The 20,858-nt window shown below is 47.0% G+C and overlaps 1 protein-coding gene across 1 annotated transcript in view; it reads right to left on the bottom strand.

Annotated features, from left to right (window-relative positions):
• Positions 1–20,858, bottom strand: part of RTN1 (reticulon 1) — a gene marked incomplete at both ends in the record, with an annotated part of 113,252 nt that overhangs the window by 33,766 nt on the left and 58,628 nt on the right. The window contains 2 exons of the mRNA XM_084270758.1: positions 11,251–12,033; positions 16,113–16,850. Coding sequence (XP_084126884.1) covers positions 11,251–12,033; positions 16,113–16,850 — 1,521 coding nt within the window. The remainder of the gene's footprint in view (positions 1–11,250; positions 12,034–16,112; positions 16,851–20,858) is intronic.

The raw sequence follows: 20,858 nt of genomic DNA, 5'->3' as shown, positions 1-20,858 counted from the left end.
ACTGATAACACTCTGCTCAATCCATGGGCCTTGCTGCTCCTGCTCACTGTCACTCTGAATGATGCAGAAGCCTGCTATTTTTTTACAGACATCTATCATCTGCAAGGGTCAATAACCAAGTATTAAGAACAGTCTCACAAACCAGGATTCAGAAAGAAACAGGATCATTTCCCAGTTTTGTTGTGTATTCACGGTGTTATTGCAGTGAAATCAATTCATCATACCCAACAAGTCAATTAATCATATGACAAATTAGTTGATCTCAGACCCTTTTCCACTGGCTTTTCTAGGCACAAGGGCTATAAGATGGGCGTGCAGGCGATTCAGCATCTGTAAGATGACAGCATCTTCTTTCTTGCTTAGCCTGGAGATGGAGACTGTTACACTGTCCCCTGCTGCCAGCCTCCAGAGCTGAGAGCAGTGGGGCTGTCAGCAGGGACCAAACCTGGGGGTACACAGCACAAGTATCCAACTGCAATAACTGTGTGCAAATACAGTGCACAGGTGAGTGCTCCTTTCACAAGGCACAATTACTACTACGGCTTCTGACTCTCTGGTTGGGGCAGTTAACATCTTGTTTTCAGCTATGGGCCTGCTGTTTGAGCAGCAGCAGCAGCAGCAAAGCTCCCTCAGCTCCAGGGCAGACACCTGAAATGTGCAGGGAAGGCAGCCCATTCTCTCCTTTTGGAAAAGGTCTGTCACTTAACCTAAGCAAGTAAGCATAGCTGCTCTTGTTGCAATGGTACATTGGTTGACAAAGTAACCTTCAGAAATTCTGACTGTTAATCTCTGCTGGCTTTTCTGTAAGCTCCCTTACCCTGCTCCTTGCTGGTTGCCCAGATACACCTTGTTTTGTGGATGTTATCAGCATTTCATTAGGGTGTTTCTTAGAACTCCCCTGCCTCTAAGGAACTGCCCATATTCCTAAAAGAGAGCAGAAAATCCTGTCTGTACAATGCCTTCATCTGTCAACAACACTGAGTGGGAAAGATCTTAGGCTACTTTTAAAGGAGTCGCTGTGAAAACAGCGTCTGTGGGGCTGTCAGAGACTGGATTTTGATCTTAAACCACTGTGGATCCCAAGCAACATCAAGCAAGGTTGATACTAGCCAGGCTGTGAATGGTATCAGACCTCAGAAACATGCATTTGTTTCTTTAAATCCTGCAATCTCATTGCACTTTCTACTCAAAAGAGGAGAGCAATTTTTAAAAGATCAGATTTTGCTCATTTGTGTGAAATGTGCTGCTCCAACAGTGTTCATATCTAGCCAGATGATGTAGCAACACCAAGAGCTGTTTCCCTAGCAAATTATTCTGTAGTATCCAGTTTGAAAGGGGACAAACATTACTGAAATTCCTACTTTACCTGGGGATGTGGATGGTCTAATGCTGAATCCTTAATGCAAGCTGAATTTGCTGCCTTGGGAGCCTTTTCTCTCTAAGACATGGCTTTTTGCAAAGGTAACACTGATGATTTGTGTCCTTTCCATCCCTCTCAAGTTACCCCAGCTCTAGAGGACTTCTGAGGTCACCTCTCAGCAGTTTGCACCCTAATGAGCAGAGTAGTGGATTATTTTCATAGGAACAGTAAGAAAGCTGCATATCCTTTCCAGTGATGCTAGAGAATTGCAGGGAAGCACTGGAGGACTGGCAGCAATCCAGCAGACCTCATCAGTGCCCATGTTACAGACGACCCCTATGGGGAGCTGCAACGTGAAGCAAACTCCAACATCAGCTGAAACCTTTGGAAGAGACCACCAATTCCTCATAAAATCACATGGCAACAGTTGGGGAAGGGTTTCTCTGAGTAAGTGATACCAAAGGTGTTTCAGCCCATAGACCCATGAGTCAAGTTGAAGCTGCAAGGAAGATAAACCCTAAAACAAGGCTTCTGGGTTAGCAACGAGCCTTTCACTTAAAGCAACACAGCTGGCAGGGTTTTTTTCCCCTCAAAATATTCAAAATATATAATGCAGCTTTCAAAACATTCCTGCTTTGTGTCTTCTGAGCTCTGAATGGGGAGGAAACAAACACTCAGTTTTCTCAAATAGAGAATCACCTATTTCAGAAGTATAGTGACCTTTGTATGCCAAATTTTCCTAAACCCATAGCACTTGTGAAACCTATTATCAGTAACCAAAACGACCAACCTTCACTTTCATTGCTAGAGCTGATTTAAGCAACCTTGACATCACCAAATGTCCCCACTACAGGTGGGCTAGTGCCTGGCAGACCCAAGGTGGAGGTAGAAGATTATGCCATCCAAACCGACCTGTTCTCTGGCAGCAGTAATTTTTGCCCATCTTTGTTTGTATTGCTCAAACACAAATGAAATGCTGGGAAAGCAAAACACCAGAATGATCTCTCACCACTACAGTTCCCACATAAGCACCGAGCTGCTGTCAGAGCCAGAGGAGAGAGGAAAGGATACCTGTGATCCCTCTGGAACAAACAGTGGGCAAAATTGCCCAGGTTGGGTAAAGGTCAAGAGAGTTCCAAAAAAAATAAAATACCACAGAGGAATCAAACAAAAGGGAGTGGAAATCAAGATAAGATTCAGACCCAAAGTGGCAGTAACACCAAACACTCCTTCAGGGGGGAAATCAAGCCCTTGGAGTTGTTGGATCATTGCACGTCCTTTATTTTCTATATTGTTCTGAACTGGTATGAACACAGCAACCTCCCAAGGAAAACAGAAATAAATCCCCTTTTCAGTCAATATTGTTATTATGTCCCAATCAGCAGTGCACTCTCAGTAGCTCAGGAAAAACATCAGTAAAATCAATACCCACCTCCAGGTTTTATTCCCAGTGGAGACCTCCTATCACACGCCCCCCCCTTTACTACAGTCAAATAGCTTAATTTGAATCTCATGCTACCTACCAGACACAAACAGCAATACTCAGGGAAGTCCTTATTCTGCATTCCATCTGAAGAATTACAATCAGCCTGAAACAGGCAGAGATGTTCAAATGTTCGTATTTTACCTCTCCTTGAGAAGTGAAGATGTATTTTATGTCACCACACCCTAATCATGGATTTAAATCTGACATGAAACAAGTCCAACCTCTTCATCTGAATTAATCAATAAAGCTGGTGAAAACCCATAATTCCCAGCTCACAGAGCATTGAAGAGCTTCATTTCTAGCAAATCAGAAAACAAAATATTCCACAAGTTCCCTGCAAAACACATTTATGAGAAGACTGAATTGAGACAAACCATTCTGTGTTAATAAACCCCAAATGTTTTGAATTTTCCTACACCTAATTTGAGTGATAGTGTATAAGCTTCCCTAAGTACCTTCTGAGCTAAAAACTCAGAGAAAGGTCTTTAATATCATTTACAGAAAAGCCCTGGAGGCAGTATAACTTTTCCCTTGAATTACATATGGGGTTTGGTGGGGTTTTTCTTGTTTCTGCCCAGAACAAACACCTCTTCTTAGTGTATTATTGTGTCAGCCACAGAAAAGTTATCAATAGCTGTTAGGTTCCTCTGTCAATAACCTCCAAGATTTGCTGGGGGTATCCAGGCAAAGCATTGTACCATCTAGGGAAAAACTGGCTGCCATCAGGTTGGCAGTGTCACAGCCTTGCCTGAAATCCAAATCCTTGATTGCTGACTCCAGAGGACACCAGAAGAGACACCGTGTCAGGATTTTGGTTTTTGAAACACCCTTGAGCTGTGAGTGATTCTACAGTTGGAGCTTTTCTGTTTGTGCAGCCTGGCTGGCAGAGGAAGGCACTGACCCACTGCACATCTTCCTTCTACAGACCTCTTCTCAGCAAGTCCCTGTTCACATACAGACGTCCACCAACGTGCTGTGCTTTGCTCAGACTTTGCCATTCATGGCTTGGATATTTAAACGTTTGACATAACCATCAGGTACAGAGTCAAACAAGGAGCCTTGTTTTGTTTTGTTTAAACTTGTCACAATGTAATCTCGACCTGGCAGAAATACGTTATAAACACCACCCTACATTGTATCTATCAGAAAGGTCTGTATGCTTCTGTTTGACTGCTCTGACTTAGGACAGCTCTTCAGAGGTAGTCCTCTGCTCTTAAAGATCTATAAAAACAGAAGGATAAGGTCTATACATTTCTGTAGCCCTGTACTTAACTCACACACAGGCAGTGAGTGGATAGCAGTCCCAAGAGAAGATGTATGATGCTTTGCCCAATTTTAAAGCCACCTCAGAGCATCCAGCCACTGTGTTTAAGATGCTTTGACACTTTTGTGTTAAGTTTGACACCACCCAACACATTGGGAGCAATTTTCATGAGCAAAGCCAAAAATCATGGGAGGAAACAGGTGCCAGAGGTGAAACGGGCCAAGTGCTCAGGCACTTTAATTTAAAACTGTTTTCTTGCTCTGGCTAACAGGCCATTTTTGCCATAACTTTGGGTTACTTGGCCACAAAGCCAACAAAGAACATACATCAGAGCAGGGACATGAGAGCAGGCTCAAGCGTGCCTTAGCTGCATGCCCTCCTGTCCACCAGCTTAGTCCTGAACTCATCCCTGACCTCATATTAAGGGGAGTCAAACAGAGGTATGGAAGAAGACAACTGGTCTGGACAACAGACTGATTGCCAGTACTCCAGGTGTGTTCCTAGTGTGAGGTTTAGCAATGCAGGCCTCATTGTTTAAGATCCCCCATACTTCCCTAAGCACCTTCTGAGCTAAAAACTCAGAGCAAGGTCTTTAGCATCATTTACACAAAAGCCTGTTTTCACTGGTTTGCAAATGGAGAGTGCACATTATCCATTCCTAAAGGGATGGTCTGAGGAAGAGCCCTGTGTGCAGCAGAGTATGAGGAGATTCAGGATCCCAAGTGGGCTGTGAGGTTGGACAGTCCAGGAGAAAAACAAACCATTTTGCTCAGGGGAAGATTCTGGAAGATTTCTGGAAAAGCTGTAAGTCATGCCTGCCAGGCATCTTGCACTACTTGCTCATGGCTCTTGAAAAACACCCATCCCCTTCAATTCATCTGCTCTGCACTAACAGATCAACCCCACTCCAGCTGCATTCAACCGTCTGAGCAGAAAGTCATTCAAACTCTCCATTTCTCAGAAATCAGCAAACTGCTTTGAACCAGGAGTTGGCCCAGAGACCTCCACAGGTCCCTCCCCCCCTATATTGTTCCATGTGGGAGGCAAGTGCACAGAGGTTCACCAGTGTACTCCAAGATTTTGTGGCAAGGATGGGCCTAGATTCACACATTTATTTCTCCAAGCAGTTTTTACCCCACTCCTCCCACAGCATTGCAAGGTGAAGACACTCCAGCCCCAGGCAGGACATCCCTCTCCCCCACACCTTTTCCAAGCAGGGACTTTCCAAAGGATGCAACGCTACCAGAGCCCCATAAAAAGCAAACTGAAGCACACAAAACAGATGGGCTGGAGTGTGGAGGCACTTACAGCAGATGGCACTAAAATATTAAACTAACATTACCGTATGCTTAAGCCACGGTCTGGCTTGCTGCTGGTTGCAGAACCAGCCTGGTGAAAGCACACAGATGAGAAATGAGCCTCAGAATGCTAAATCACCCTCCCAAACATCCCTTTTCCATGGAAAAATTCCTCACTAGCGACACCTCCAGCAGCAGGGATGTGCTAATGAGATGCAAATGATGTTCTGCCAGAGAAAAACCATTCCAAATAACTCAGGGTCTCACCCAGATCTCTGCTGGAAAACGATCTCCTTGAGATGGTTTCTCCTTGAGAAACTGTAAAATCAACTTCTCTGTGGCATCCAGCAGAGGTGGGCACAGTGAGAGGTTAAAGGGGAAGAGCCCACACTGCTTTGTGCTTATCCACTGTGTGACAGCCCTCAACATCATGGGATAGCATGAGAGGCATCAGGGAGGAGGGAAAACACGTTCTTCAGCCCAGGGCATTTTTCCATTGTCTCCCCAAAATCAGAAGTGGTCCTGATTGCAGGTTGTGACACTGCTTGAGAGACACCAGGCCACCACACAGAGATGGGTAGCCATGAGCCTTGGTGTCCCTCACAGGTGTTTAGAACCACAGCAGCTATGAAGGGTGTGTTGTGTGGACACACTCTTGTGAGGGACTAACCACATAAATGCTACAAAAGCCTTTCATAAGGCACAAAAATCCCTATACCCCATAGCAGGGTGGCACAGGACTATGCTGCAGAATAAAGCATTTTAAATAATTTCACTTCATTTCCAGCAGGTCCTGCTAGCTGTGACACCTAGCATGTGAGTGACAGAGTGACCCCACCACCCTGGGTCTGGCTTTTCCTTGTCCTATGCTAAATTTCCCCATACAATAAAAAGAAAAGGAAATGAAACATTACTGTGGATGTCCATGTCTTGTCTTTTTTGCCTAACCTCAGAAATCTGATCCGACAGGTAACAAGCTGCTGCACATTTCATTAATTGGATCAAGCAGGAGGAATGAATTTCCATGCAGGAAAGGCTGAAGAGAGACATGATGCTCCAACATAAGGGAAACGTCCACCCAGGACCAGGTCCCCAGGCTGTGGGACACCAGCATGTGGTAAGCTGGAAGAGAGCTACTGACAGGCATCTCAAGAGAAAACAGGAGAGAACTCAGCCAAAATGCTCCTTCCCAACCTGCCTTAGTCCAGGCTTCTTGCAAACTGCCCCAGATCAAAAGATGCCTGTTTTCAGGACAGACTTTCCTGTGTGCCCAAGCCATGTGCAAGCCCAGCCTGGATGTCACCTGGGCAGCGTGATGCAATGTCACAGCATCATGCCAATCAGTTGCATTATTTCACCTGGGCAGCGTGATGCAGTGTCACAGCACCATGCCAATCAGTTGCATTATTTTCCAAAGCCTGTGCAAATCTCTTGCAAGACAGGGTTTCCTTAGAACAGACCTAAAAATCTGCATTCCTTGCCCTGGCTACTGGAAAACACAAGCCCAGCTGTGGAAGGGATGTGCCCATCTCTGGGAGGCGATGCCAGTAGAGATGCTGAGGCAGTTACAGCCAAAGAGCAAATGTCTTGCTACAGCTCTGCCTTCCCCTCTTTGCTCCTCAGGAGCCAAGGGAACCAGTAATGCTACCAAAGGTAGCACCTGCACAGCACTGGCCCAAACTCCAGCTGTGTCACAGCAAGCAGCGTGATCTGACCATGTGGAAAAGCAAAGCTGCTTATCAATTAATGGCACAGGAGCAGCTCTGCTCTTTCAAAATCTGACAGTCAGCTCCAGTGAAATGGAGGTAGGAAGTCCCTGCCCATTTTTGTTATTGCCACTGGATGGCAACAGACGTTAAGCAGAGATGTTGAGTTATCACTGCGCAAACCACACACGCACTCGCTGTGCTCCACCTGGTTACTTAGGGGAACGCACGCCTGGCAGACACACCAGACAGGTCTCTGAGGGATTAAGCCAGGGGCTGGCACTAACACAATCAGCAAGACTGTTCCTGGGCTTGGGTTGAACGCTGGGCTTTCCCTTTGTACAGCTTCTCCATGTATTTCCTGGAGTCTGCACGCAAAATCAACGTTTGTCTTGTCCATCCAGTCCAACCCCTTTTGATGAGCCATGCAAAGTATATTTAATGCCATGGATATGAGTAAAAGACTCCTCCATGGTATTACAGTATGATGCTTTGAAACAGTTAGCACTTGCTCGTGGCTATTTTCAAATACCTGGCAACGAGCTGGCCACGGGCTGCAGAAGGATTTACAGCTGGGCATGGAAAACACAGCCAAGTGTGTGGAACAGCTTCATCTGATCCATCAGTTACCTGTGAACCTCTGGAAACATTGGGCTAGCAGTGACTCAGGTGAGACCTGCAATGGCCATAGGGGGATCAGTCTCCACCTGGATTCTGTGAGCATCATCACCTTGTCTTAATAAGGATGCACGGTAGTAGGATAACACCTCCAAGGTGACATGTAACAAGGAGGCATCAGGAAATGAAGATGGGGTTTCTGTTTTCTGTCTTTTAACATGTACATAGTTGCATCTTGTTGGTATTCTTTTAATGAGAGATGATTAAATTAAGATAATTCTCTTAATTAATGAATGATGACACTATTCTTGCTCTGGGTCACATCATTCTGCTGTACCTCCATTGCACAGCACTGCCACATCTCCCCCTATTCCCATCACTTCGTCTGGGTGTGACCCACGTCAGATGCCTGTCAGGTACATCTGAGTTGGCATGTGAGACATATATGATGCTGTGATGTAAAGGCCTGCCAAGACCTCAGGTTGATGCTATGAAGGCAGGCACTGTCCCCTTGGATGTGCTCTCATTTCCCTGCCAGTTGATGCGGCTCCAGGCTGACGGAGCCTGGGAGGACCCATGGGGGATGCTCTGGTTCTACCGAGCCACTTAACACATCCCCCAGTTCAGCTCTGACAGCTGAAAAAACACTTTCACGTGCATTCTCTTGAGTAAGGGACAAGCATTCCTTTCCTAGGCCAAAAAGAGAGCCCCATACTCCACCTCCAAATTAAAATCAACTAGTGCCAAGACACAATGACTGACACAGCAAATTACTAGAAAGCACTGTCAACTGGATGCCACCTTCATCCGTATTTTCTTATCTTAAGGCCACCTCCCCACAGCTTAAAAATGTTACACAGGTTTTAGCAACAATCTTACAGAATCATAGGATGTGTAAGGTTGGAAGGGACCTTAGAGATCAACAAGTTCCAAGCCCTGTGCCATGAGCTGGGACGCCTCTCACTAGACCAGGCTGCTCAAGGCCCCATTGGACTTGAACACCTCCAGGGAGCGGGCATCTACCACCTCCCAGGGAAACCCTGTACCAGCCCCTCACCACCCTCATAGTGAAGATTTTTTTTTCTAACATCCAATCTAAATCTACCCCCTTCCAATTTAAAACCATTCCCCCTCATCCTATCACTCCATGACCTTCTAAAAAGTCTCTCCCCAGCTTTCCTGTAGCCCCTCCAGGTACCAGAAGGTCTCTAATCATATTTGTGGCTTCCTCTAGACCTGTTCCAACAGGCTCATGTCCTTCTTATGTTGGATACTTGAGAACTGGACACAGTACTCAAGGTGGGGACTCACGAGAGCAGAGTAGAGGGGCAGAATCACCTCCCTTGACCTGCTGACCACACTCCTTTTGATGCAGTCCATCATCCTGAGATGCTTTGTAGGTGTTTTTTTTCCTTTGCCTTAGGTACCAGAGTGTCTCAAGGGAGAAAAGCACATCCTGAAATAGTCCTCTACACACTGCCAAATAGTAATTAGTTGTCTTGTGTCTGTCTTGGAGGAAACATTCCTGCCATGGGAATACAGGCAGGACACACGGACACATTACAATGCAGGGAGAAAGTCTGCTCACTCACACAAGGGTTTTCTGTACCCACCACATGAGAACGAGCCTCTGCTGGCATCACTTTAGGCATGACAGAAATTAAATGAGATACAAAAGTTAAGCCAAGAAAATCTGAATATGATCAAGGGTGACTACAAATTGTAACAGGGCCTGAAATCTCAAAATTGAGGGACAGGTAGCTGGATGTCCATGTGGTATTCCATAGGTACTTTCCTCAAACCCAAGACAGAATGGTGAGTCATCTGCCCAGAACAGCACTCAGACAGCTCTGTGGGTTGCAAAGACCCAATGCCAGACATGGAAGAAAGGGTTATGTAATATAAATTCAGTCAGATTTGCAGCTTCTGGGGTTTGGGCAGGGCTTGGGCCAGTCCTACAAAAGGGAAATTTGGGAATGGGGAGAAAAAAGGGTTGAAGCTCATGAGAGAGCTAATTGATGCACAGCATGATGTTGCAAACTCTGAGAATCTGGCAGGAAAACATTTAGGAGCAATAATGATATGTTTCTTACTCAGCCCATTAATGTCATTAGTTCATTACCACTAAGAATATCAGGATTAGCATATTTAGTTGCACTGCAGATCTTGCAGTCCTCAGCACATCGTGCACATGCAGGCTGTTTCCTTAGCAGGCTGGCACACTTGCTTTCACAGCACTAGATAAATCAGCTGTAAAAGCACGCCACTCCATCCTGTCTGACACATCTCCAGGCCATCATGTGGCCAAATGTCTGCACAAAGGCGGACCAAGGGAAAAGATGCTCTTTAAACAGCAGGGGTGGAATTGGACACCCCTCTCCTCCATCTCCTTCCAGCTCTTAGAATTCCAAACCCCCATCAGACAGAAGAGCCCTGGGCTGGAGGAGACAGCAGAGGGGGAACAGGGCAGGAGGGGGGCAGCCCCAGTGTCTCTCCCACCCATGCCAGCCTACAAAGCCTGAGGTGCATGAAGATCCTAGTTATTTAGAGCTGGCATCTCATAAAGAATAAAAAGCCTTTTTCCCCTTTCTGAACTAAGCCAGTGACAGACTGCAGGGACCCCTGGAAGTCTCAGTGTGCAGTGACAATGTGCTGTCCTCAGGGTTTAGATGAGACCAAAAGCTGGTGGTAGTTCTAGAGGTTTGGTAGGTCCATTCAGACTTCAGTGCCTGGCACAGCAAGCCTGGTCCTAGCTGGCTCTGCACTGGCTTTGAGGGAAACCCACAGGGAGACAAGTGCCCTTGAGCTCTGAGCACCATGTAAGTGTCCTACCCTTCCCTTTCTCAGAGCTGGACTACAGAAAGGGCTTTCAGAGGGGCATATGGGATGTCCCCAAAGGCAAGCAGAGCTGGGATGAGCACCCCCAAGCCACCCACTGCCCTGCCTCAACCTGGAAGGGTACACAAAACCCTCATTATTCAGGACAGGGGGTTAGAGAGATTTATTTAAGCTGTACTACACCCAGACCCACCAAATCCAACCCCTCTTCTCCTCTAAATCATTCTTTTTCCCTAAATGTATCTTCAAAAACATTATCCTTACATTACTGGAAGAGGCAGGACCACGTTCCTGATTGCATCCCTCCCCTAGGGCGAGGCAGGGTCTATTTCAAAGGAAAAATGATCATTTGTTGCTTTTTTTGTCCTCCAGATGCCTGATGTTACTGTTAATCAGCCTTACATTACTGGGGTTCCAGCTTGATCCAGTACCTATATGCTTAAGACTAACAAGTTATTGTTGCTGGTGTTAATTTGTTTCCCAAGGGAAAGGAAAATGAGAAAAAGAGGAGGATGGGAAGGTCAGAGATGTTTTGTTCACTGTCACAAGCATGCCCACCTTTGAGCTGAGGTCATCAAGGGCTCAGCACTACTAACATCTCCCCTGCAAATAACAGGCACTTCTCCCTCCTCCCCCTTCTCAGCAGCACTGCAAAAACCAACATAATCATCTGCATTTACCTTTCTGCTTATTTAAGAATGGAAGTAGGGGTGAAGCCAGTGGACTTCTTTTGCCAGAGTCCTTGGAAGACACTTTACTTTGGTTAACAACAGTTTCCTCAATGGGTTTCTTCAGGATTACTCTTTCCTTCAGCTCCTCAGTGCTGACAGCTGAGGTCGGGGTCTCAGCACCTACTTTTGGTGCAGCAAAGGAAGATTTCAGGTAGGATGCTGATTCTGCCAGGTTCTCCCTGTTCATCCTGCTCTCTGTCGTTTTACTGGCTTCATAGTCTGAGGCATCAGTGCGTGAGCCATTCTCTTCCTTGATAATGTCCATGACCATGGGCTTCATCAGAGGGGAGTCCTGCTCCCTCTTTGGGCTCTCTTCAGAGGCTGATGAGGCATCGCAGGACTCAATGATGAGCTCGCTGTCAAGCTCAGCCTCCCGCTCCTCCCGTAGGATGCTGTACTGGATAGAGGGGGAGGCAGGTGATGGAGGAGGCCCTCCAATGTGGCTGAAGGTCATGTAGTTGGAGTGCAACACTTCCTCAGCAGCCAGGGGGTCCTCTGAGACCAACTCAATCTCTGAGTCCCCTGACTCAGCGCTGCTGGCTTCATTATCCAAGGGTGAGGAGACGGTGGGGCGCCCAGGTTTGGCCCGCTGGTCTTTCTTCTCAGCAGAAAGGGTTGGTGACCGATGCACCTCTTGGGTCTCAAAGGAAAAGCTTTTTGCTTCCTTGATGGCACTGATGAGTTCATCCTCTGACAGGCTGCCTTTGCCCTGCGACTCGGAGCCAGACGGTTCTGCCACCCAGAAAAAAAGGGGGAAAAGAAGAGAAAGGAGTTGTTAAGAACAGAATTTTCTGGCTGCTTAGACAACAAACACAATAGATTTCACACCAGCACAGATCCCTCTAGCTGGGCTGGTAACACAGCAGAAAGTCATCCCATCTAGGATGACTAACAGTAATAACAACTTGTCCTGACAGAGCAGTTCCTGTGCACATACTTGTTATAAAATAAGTGTCATTGGCATCATTCACTGAGGAGAAAGCTGAGGCACGAGGCAGTGCTGGTCAGGGCTTGGCCAGTGGCACAGCAATATGGTTTTCACCAGGAAAATCACCAGTTGTGAGGAACGTGGGCTCAGGCCACATGTGACAGCACCTGCCTGTCACTGACAGAGATGGGTCTGTTCTGGGGAAACACACACACAGGGCTGGTGGGTTCCTGACATCAGTGAATGTAACAACCCATGTATAGTTACCAGTAATTTTGTCAAACTTGAATTTACAGCTGTGAAAAGTTCCAGGTCAGGAACTTTTCTTAAAGAAAAAGAAAAAGAAAAAAAAACTCTATTTTTTTTTTAAAGGAAGTGGGTGATTATTTTATTTAAGATGGGACTAGGACTGAAACTCATTTTTAACTGTAATTATGTAATTCTTGATATAATTAAGAACGAGACCATACAAAATAACTGACCAACTCATCACCCAAAATTTGAAACAAATTTCCCTGCATTCTGGGGCTCACACTGGAAGAAGATACACTCAGAGACTGAACACGAGCAGTGGAAAAGGCTGACTGGTCACCCAGGATTGCCAAGGAGCCCACATCCAGTACCAGAAGGAAGCCCAGCACCAGACTTCCCAGCTGTTCTACCTCCCTGCACATCTCTCTACCACGTTGGGTTTTGTAATGAAATAACCAAGAAAGTAAAATTGCTGGTGAATTGTTCACAGTAAGAGGGAACAGAGGCAACATGAGGTGCAGCAGCAGCTGCCTTGAGTCACCATATGGAGAACAGGCTCCACTTTACCATTTGCAGAGCATCAGCCAGCTTCAATGCCAGACTACACCTGGTGCATCAGAGCAAGGCCAGCTGAACCTCTCTGTGCCAAGGGGGACCCCAGCACCTGATCCCCTGCCAGCACCTGGCCATTGCTGCTTCCTGACCAGCTCTTCCCACCTTCCACTTCACTAACCCAGAGAAAGCTGACATCCCCATGCCCAACTCTTCCTTTTGAGGAACATTGGAACAGCCACAAGCACACACAGACACTTGTCCTCTGGACTCTCAAGTGCTCGCTCACTGATTTTGTATCACTATTAACATGTCACTCAGTGACATTGCAGGCAGTGAGGATTCAAGAAAGCCATCAGGATAATAGATCCCCCCAAGTTTCCTCCTGCTGATGCTGGTAAAGAGGACCATGGCAGGCCACCACCAGAGTTTGCACATCTGGGGACCACAGTAGAACAAGTGGGAGGTTTCCTGCTCCTCAGCCACAGGTGTGGGGAGCCCAGAGCTGATCTGAGCCCACTCCTGCTGGGTATTTGCTTTCAGCCCAGCCCTGCTTTGGGTGCAGCCACTGGCATCAGTCCCCTGAGCCCACCCAGATGTGCTGGTCAGCCCTGGAACGGAGGGTGGGAAAGAGATTGTCAGATGTGACCTGGGACAAAACCACTCTTTCTGGCTATTTCCAGACTTAATTTCTCATGGCAATTGCACAGATGATTTCTTCCTGATCATATGCCTGCCCCAAGATGAATCTGGTAAAGGGAGATATTTTTTTATGATAGCACCCAAGTCATGATGTCCTTCTGGGTGATGAGCAAGAAAAACAGCCTCCCCACACCCCTCCAAGCAGTTTTGCTTCGTGCATCTGCCAATACACATGTCATGGCAGCTTTGAGCACATACTGCTGGCGTGTCTGCAGTTCCTCCAACAAAAGAGCTCTCTTGTAGCACACCCCTCTCCCATGAGAAAGTCCTTCTGCAGCCCAGAGCATGGCCACAGACAGAACTAAGGTGTCTGGGACAGCTATGACACGCTCCTGTCCAGCTGCCAAGAAGTTAGCGTTGAACTGGGCACATAGAGCAGAAGGGGGTGCATCCTTCCCTCCCCCAGGCTGCAGGAAGCTGGTGGGAGCTGCACCACTCTCCTGCATTACCGCATATAAGCACTTTCTCCCTCAGCGATGACTTAATTGGGCAGGCGTCCAACTGCCAGTCCTCGGAGCGCAGCAACGCGCCGTCCCTCGGCCTCGCCCTGCTCCTGCCCGCGCTGGCGGGTCGTAGCGCTCAGCCATGGCATTCACCTTGCAAACAAGGATGCCCTTTGTGGCCAGCAGCAGGGTGTCATATTTACCCCTGGCACGGGGAAGGATATAAATACCCACCGCCTTTCAGCACCACTGCGGCGGATGAATAGATCACGTCTCCCTCCCTCGGAAAGATGATGGCCAGTAATTAAAAGCAAACCATTCCCAAAAGTCCTGAGCCAAGCAGGAGGGAACTGGGGGCTTTGCCAGGATTCTTAAGGGGTATCTCAGAGTGACGACTTTGCTGGGTCATTGGGCAGGGCAGGTTTTACATTTCTTCCTTGCTTATGAACATGGGGTCTGGGTGCAGCGTGTCCCTGGCTGTGGGAAGGGGGTGAAATCCAGAGAAGACACCCTGTGGGAGCCAGCTCCTAAAAGATGATGCCTGCCTTCTTTCCTTAATGTGATCAATAAGCAGTGCTTCTGGCTTTCCAGCACCTCCATGCAAGCTGGTGGGACCTCCCAGGGCTGTTTGGGCAGTGCTGGAATCAGCTTTGCCCATGGAGAGGAATATTTCTGCACACCGGACTCACCAGTGCCTCCCAGTAAGGCAGCAGCCGTGAGGCTCAGCCACACACTATTCAGCTGTTATGATGGGATACAGTTATCCAGTGCCACAGAGCCAGCCTTGAACAATTGCCAAGGACTGAATAAATAACAATTAGTGCCTGAAGTTCTTAATTACCTTGTAGTGTAAAAAGCGTAAATCGATAAAAAGCAGCATGTCTCGGAAGTAGCGTGTGATGTCACCCAGTCAAATCAAAGAAGAAAGATGGGACTCTGAAGTCTATTTGTTATCCAAAGTTTCTGGCTGACTGAGGCAGGATAAACTCACAGCTGCAGGAGGCTCTATCCATCTCTGTGTGTGTGTGAACGTGTACAAATGCAGACTCACAGTTTGGGACAGGAGGTAGGTATTTCTCTAAGGATAGGGATCAGAGGGGGTGGAAATCCTAGACTGCCATTTTAAGGAAGTTCCAGTCAATTTTTGAATGCTTCTAGATGCCATCAAAGCAATGGCAATTTCAGCTTAGGAATGTTTATTGTCAAATGTTCATGGTCAATGGGTTTTGATCCAGGAGGCTGAAATTTAATTTCAAGTCTGAAAATCCTGTTTCCTGTCACAGAACTTTATTCCTTTCTATAATACTATACTACTTCCATATTTTAGCAATGTACAATGAGGAAAATTAAGACCAGATATCACAGAATCACAAAATAACAAGGTTGGAAGAGACCTTTGATGATCATCGAGTCCAACCATATTATGCACTACTGCAGTAATCAGATAATACAGGACTTTGGTGCCCCTCCACATCAGAAATCAGGAGCCTTTCAAAGAGACTAGTCCTTCATCCCTTCAGTCCCCTTTATAAATGAGGTGACAGCATTTCCCTCCTCAGCACTTTCTAAAAGCAGCACTTCCACTCGAAGTCAGGACTTATTTTTAACAATTTAACCTTATTCTCTGCAAGAGCAGAGACATGTTAAAACAGCTCTTTATTTTTTAAAGAAAAAAATTAACCCAGCCATTTGGAGCACCCTGGTCCCCCACACTTCATTTCGTCTGGGGAGCAGAGCCAGCCAGGGTGATGACCAAGAGACCCCAAAACCACCAGGATCCAGCCAAAACCACTGCCTGGCTGATGATACTCTCAGCAATGCCCACCAGTGAATGTCTGCTCGCACCCCCTTAGACCTACCTCCCAAACCCAATTCTCCAACGTGCAAGCACTTTCTGAATACCAAAAAATACCAGTGCCATGCATCAGCATTACCTGTGCCAGAGGACGGTGGTGTGACAGACCCTGGGCTGTCATCTTCTGGCTCTGACACTGTCACCGTTGGTACCACCTCACGGCTCGGCTTCAGCCCAGTCTCCGACTGTGTCTGGCTCGACTCTTTTCCAGCAGCTTCCCCGGTGCTTTCTATCTCAGTGAGCGTGATCTTGACAGGGGCTGTAACCACAGAGGCACTCTGCTGATCTCCAGACCTTGTGTCTTCAAGTGGGGTTTGCTCTTTGGCTGCCTCCGTGCTCTCCAGAGCCGTCCGCTGAGGCTCAGCGGTGTGGCTGGACCCTGTGGGTATTCCCCGGTACTGATCGGTAAGGCTTGGGCTTTCATCTTCTGAGTCAGGGTCAGGCTTTTCTTGGTATTTTTTTTCTTCTGATCTACTTATGTCCATGTATTTATAAGCTTCTACCTTCATGGGTTCTGCTAAGGTCTTATCAACTTCAGTAGACTCTGCAGGAGTCATCTCTATTCCCGAATCTGAGCTAAACAAGCCACGGGACTCAAACCCAGTCACATCTTGAACAGGGTGCCCCAGCGTGTTAAACCCCTCTGTGCTGCCGGAGCAGGGAATGGGGCTGTTTTCCTGCTGATAAATGCCCGTGAAATAGGTGGAGTCCCGTGGGGTGGTGTAGTGGACATCAGAGATCAGAGAGGTGTAGAAGGAGCTGTCGCCGCCGTTGGCAGTGGAGCCATAGTCAAAGAGGTGTGATGAGGCTGTGACACCTAAAGCAGAGAGACAAAAATATTGCATAATGAAGAGACAAGTGCCTCCTGCATGCATCAATCTTCCTGCTAAGCTGTACTCACTCCCTGCTGATTTTAGATTTGGTTTCTGCACCAGGCTTGGTTTCACTTGCAAGCTCCTTGGGACTATCTTTTGCTATACCTTTGGCCGACATAGTGGTGCATCTGTCAGATGAAGCTTCCAGCTGCTGATGTCCCTAAATTAGCTATAATGATTCTGCAAACTGCTAATGTTCCCAGCCAACACCTGCCCAACCTGTGCATAAAAATCTGCAGTGAAGGCAATGTCACAACTTCCCTCACTCACAATCTGACTCAGGGACTCACCATCCAACACCCTTAAAAAAACCAATCTATTGTGTAACACAAAACCAATCCTGAGCAAAATGACTTTATTATTTTTAATACAGATAAATTGAGACATTTCACACAAAGGAAACTTTTCAGGAACAAAAAATTCCGCTGGACAGAAACTGAGATGGAAAATGAACTTTCAATTTCACTTTCTCTTTTAACAGTAGCTACTCTAAATTTGGGAACTACCAGGGCAGAGACTAATCACCCCCATTTAGTGATTTCCCCATGTCCAGAAAGATATCTCCTGTGTGCATCATCTCCATAGCACACCGGGATGAAAGTGGTTAAACCTCTACCCACACCCAAGCATCATTTTCCTAGGCTAATTCCCTCTGTCATGCTTTAAATTCCTGGGGATGGCACTAATTAAATTACAAACAGCAGCCATTTGCTATTTGCAGCATTAATATAAAGCACAGCTCAATGACAGGCGTGGTGAGATCCCCCCATGGGGGAGGCAGGAGGTGGGGAGACAAAATTTGATAGGGGCTGAGGGAACAGGGATGGGGAGGAGCAAAGCTAATGTCTGTAGGAGCTGGTGTCTACAGGAGGGGGAATCAGCTCATTAACTACTTGTGTGCTGACGTATGCTGCATCACAGAGGCTGGCCGGCTTCCTCCAACCTCTGCTCCTCACTCCACAAAGGATGTGGGGCTCCTGACTGGCTCCACACATGCTGTGGCCTGGACTACCACACACAGCAAACTGAATGTTAAAGGGATGTTGCTGCAGCTGCAAAGCCAGAAGCAGAGAAACATCAGGGTGAAAGCTCCTGAGCTTCTTGCATTGGGTTATTTCCTTTCTCTTTGCACGTACCCAATGACACCACCTCTAAATACCATCACAACTGCTCGTTCCCACAGCCCTCCAAGCACTAGGCACATGCAGCTCACTTAGTGAGCCCTGAAGCAAGTTTCTTTCCCTTTGCCACCATTCAGTGTGTAGCTGCAGGCTTCGTTTTACTGCACCACCTTGCTGCATTTGACATGCAAAAGGCAGAATTACCATCTCCCTCACCATAGTTTTTCACCACCCAGCGCTATGATAGCTTGCAAGCAACTTCTTTTCCTTGGGCCGTCTTTAGGGTGGGAACAGCATGCTCCTCTTTTTTTCAAGGGGAAACCTAGCAGTATGGGAGAGGAGGAACAACCCATACCTTGCTCCTCAGCCTACCTATGCTACCCTCTCCGGTGTGTCCGTCCACATTGACTCTGGGTGCTGCTGGTCCCCAGCCAGCCCTCCCCACTAATCTGCTGTTGCTGACAGGATGCTGAGAGCAGCTCTATCCCCACACCCCAAAGGCCCATGGCCAGGGATTCGTGGCAGCTGCCTTTGCAGAGGAGATCACATAGAATCACAGAATCACTTAGGTTGGAAGAGACCTTTAAGACCACTGAGTCCAATTGCAGCCTAACCCTGCCTAGTCCACTGCTAGATCACGTCCTCGAGCACAATATGTACATGCTTTTGAAATCCCTCCAGGGATGGTGACTCCACCACCTCCCTGGACAGCCTGTTGTAATACTCGACAAACCTTTCGTTACAGAAATCCTGACATCTAATCCAAACCTCCCCTGGTACAGTTTGAAACCATTTCCTCTCATTCTATTGTTTGTTACCTGAGAGAAGAGACTGCGCCCCACCTCTCTACACCCTCTTTGCAGGTAGTTGTAGAGAGTAATGAGGTCTCCCCTCCAACTCATTTTCTGAAGACTAAAAAGCCCCAGCTCCCTCAGCTGCTCCTCACAGGACTTGTGCTCCAGACCCTTCACCAGCTTCGCTGCCCTTCTCTGAACACACTCCAGCATCTCAATGTCCTTCTTGGAGTGAGAAGCCCAAAACTGGACACAGTACTTGAGGTGCAGCCTCATCAGAGCTGAATATTATGGAACTACTTGTGCTGGTCACACCATTCCTGACACAGGCCAGGATGCTGGTGGCCGTCTTGGCCACCTTGGCACACTGCTGGCTCATGTTCAGCCAGCTGTCCACTAACACCCCCAGGGCCTTTTCCTCCAGGGAACTCACCAGCCACTCATGGAACAAGGGGTGCTGGAGCTAGAAGGTGACAAATTATCATCACCATTCCAAGCCTTCAGTTCTTCAGCTCTTCTCACCACTGCAGAGCACTGCATAGAACTGTTCATGGTCATGCCAAGATCTTGTTTCAGAGTGGTGAGGGTCACTGCAAAGGTTTTTCATACACACATCAATTTGGGACTTCATTTTTCCCCTCTCTGTGTAACTTCACATTTTGCTACTCTAGATTTCACCCTCTGTTTTCCTGCCAGCTCACCCAGGGCTGCTGGATCTTTTGTAACTCTCTGCAAGGAGCTCTCATCCTCACTGCTCCAAATGACTCTGTTTCATCAGCAAAGGTACGTCAGAGCCTTAGTGGAAAACCACAGTGAAGCCAAAGCAGAGTAAGGGCTGAGCTGGGCTGCCCAGCACCCACATCAAGTCCTACCTGAGGTCATCCAGTGCCTTGCAAGGACAGCTCCTATGCAAAACACACTTCTAAATGATCAGGAAGCAGAAAGGGATGGGTTCTTTTTTCTTGCAAATGTATTTTTAAAAAAATTTTTGCTGAATTTGCCTTTTGGAAAATCGTCCATAAACAGGCTTGGGATTCTCACAAGTGTCAGTTAGTTGGAATTATCTGATGCATTGTTTATGCCAACATACTTCAGGCTGTGAACTGCTGACTACAGCCTATTCATGCCTGTTGCTGCCAGTATCTGCTGTTTATAATTTACTATTTGTGCTGGGTGAGTAGCTGCCTAAATCACGGGGCTTCAAGGCTGCTCTTTCATTAGATGATTCCATGGTGCCTACTGCACCCAATCCAAAGCCCATTGATGCTGAGCAGCTTTGGACCAGCTCAAGATGTCTGTGCAACATTTTCTGCTCTGAGTGCTCATGAAAAATACACAACCACAACACCACCCATGAGCAAAACTCCACTTCTACAAACATCCTACTATTGCTAGTAAAGAGAGAGCACAAACACAGTCAAGGGAGATAGGAGCTGCCATCAAACCAATATCCATAGATCCTGTTTGCAGCTTTCATTACAGCTTTGTCTAGAGTATATGGCAGCCAGATACACATGCATTTGCAGCACTTAGTAACGCTGATCAATAGAGCAGTGAAAAGGTTTCTAATGCATTAGTGTCAGGTTCTTCATAGCAGGAGTTATAGCAAGGCTGGAGAGCAAGTGATAGAGAGTGCCTGGGAAAATATCCTCCTATTCTTTGTGTTATTCAGCAGCAGAGAGGAAAAAAATAAACCTGAAATAGTCATCAACAGAAACATCACTTCACACTTTCAAACAGTACAAGGCCAGTGCTGTAGTGGTAGCACAAGAGCTGATTTCAAACAAACAGACTCACTGTTGATCATCGACCTTTTTTTCTCCTTTTCTGCAGTGGTTTTGCAAAGAATGATGAAAGCAGAAAATGTATTTCTTACTGGGGCTCAGGAGGAAGGCAAAGAGTTAAAGGGGGTGTGAGTAGAGAGAGGGTTCACAGTGGCAGGTCACAGAGGGATCTCAACTCTCAACATATCCACAAAGTCAAAAGCACCAAAGACAGCTGAAACTACCTAATTAATGTAAGATTTAATGCACCT

This window comes from Gallinula chloropus (genome assembly GCF_964237585.1).
Source record: "Gallinula chloropus genome assembly, chromosome: 14".
Taxonomy (NCBI): domain Eukaryota; kingdom Metazoa; phylum Chordata; class Aves; order Gruiformes; family Rallidae; genus Gallinula; species Gallinula chloropus.
The sequence above is the reverse complement of the archived record's forward strand: the minus strand, read 5'-3'. Positions and strand labels throughout refer to the sequence as shown.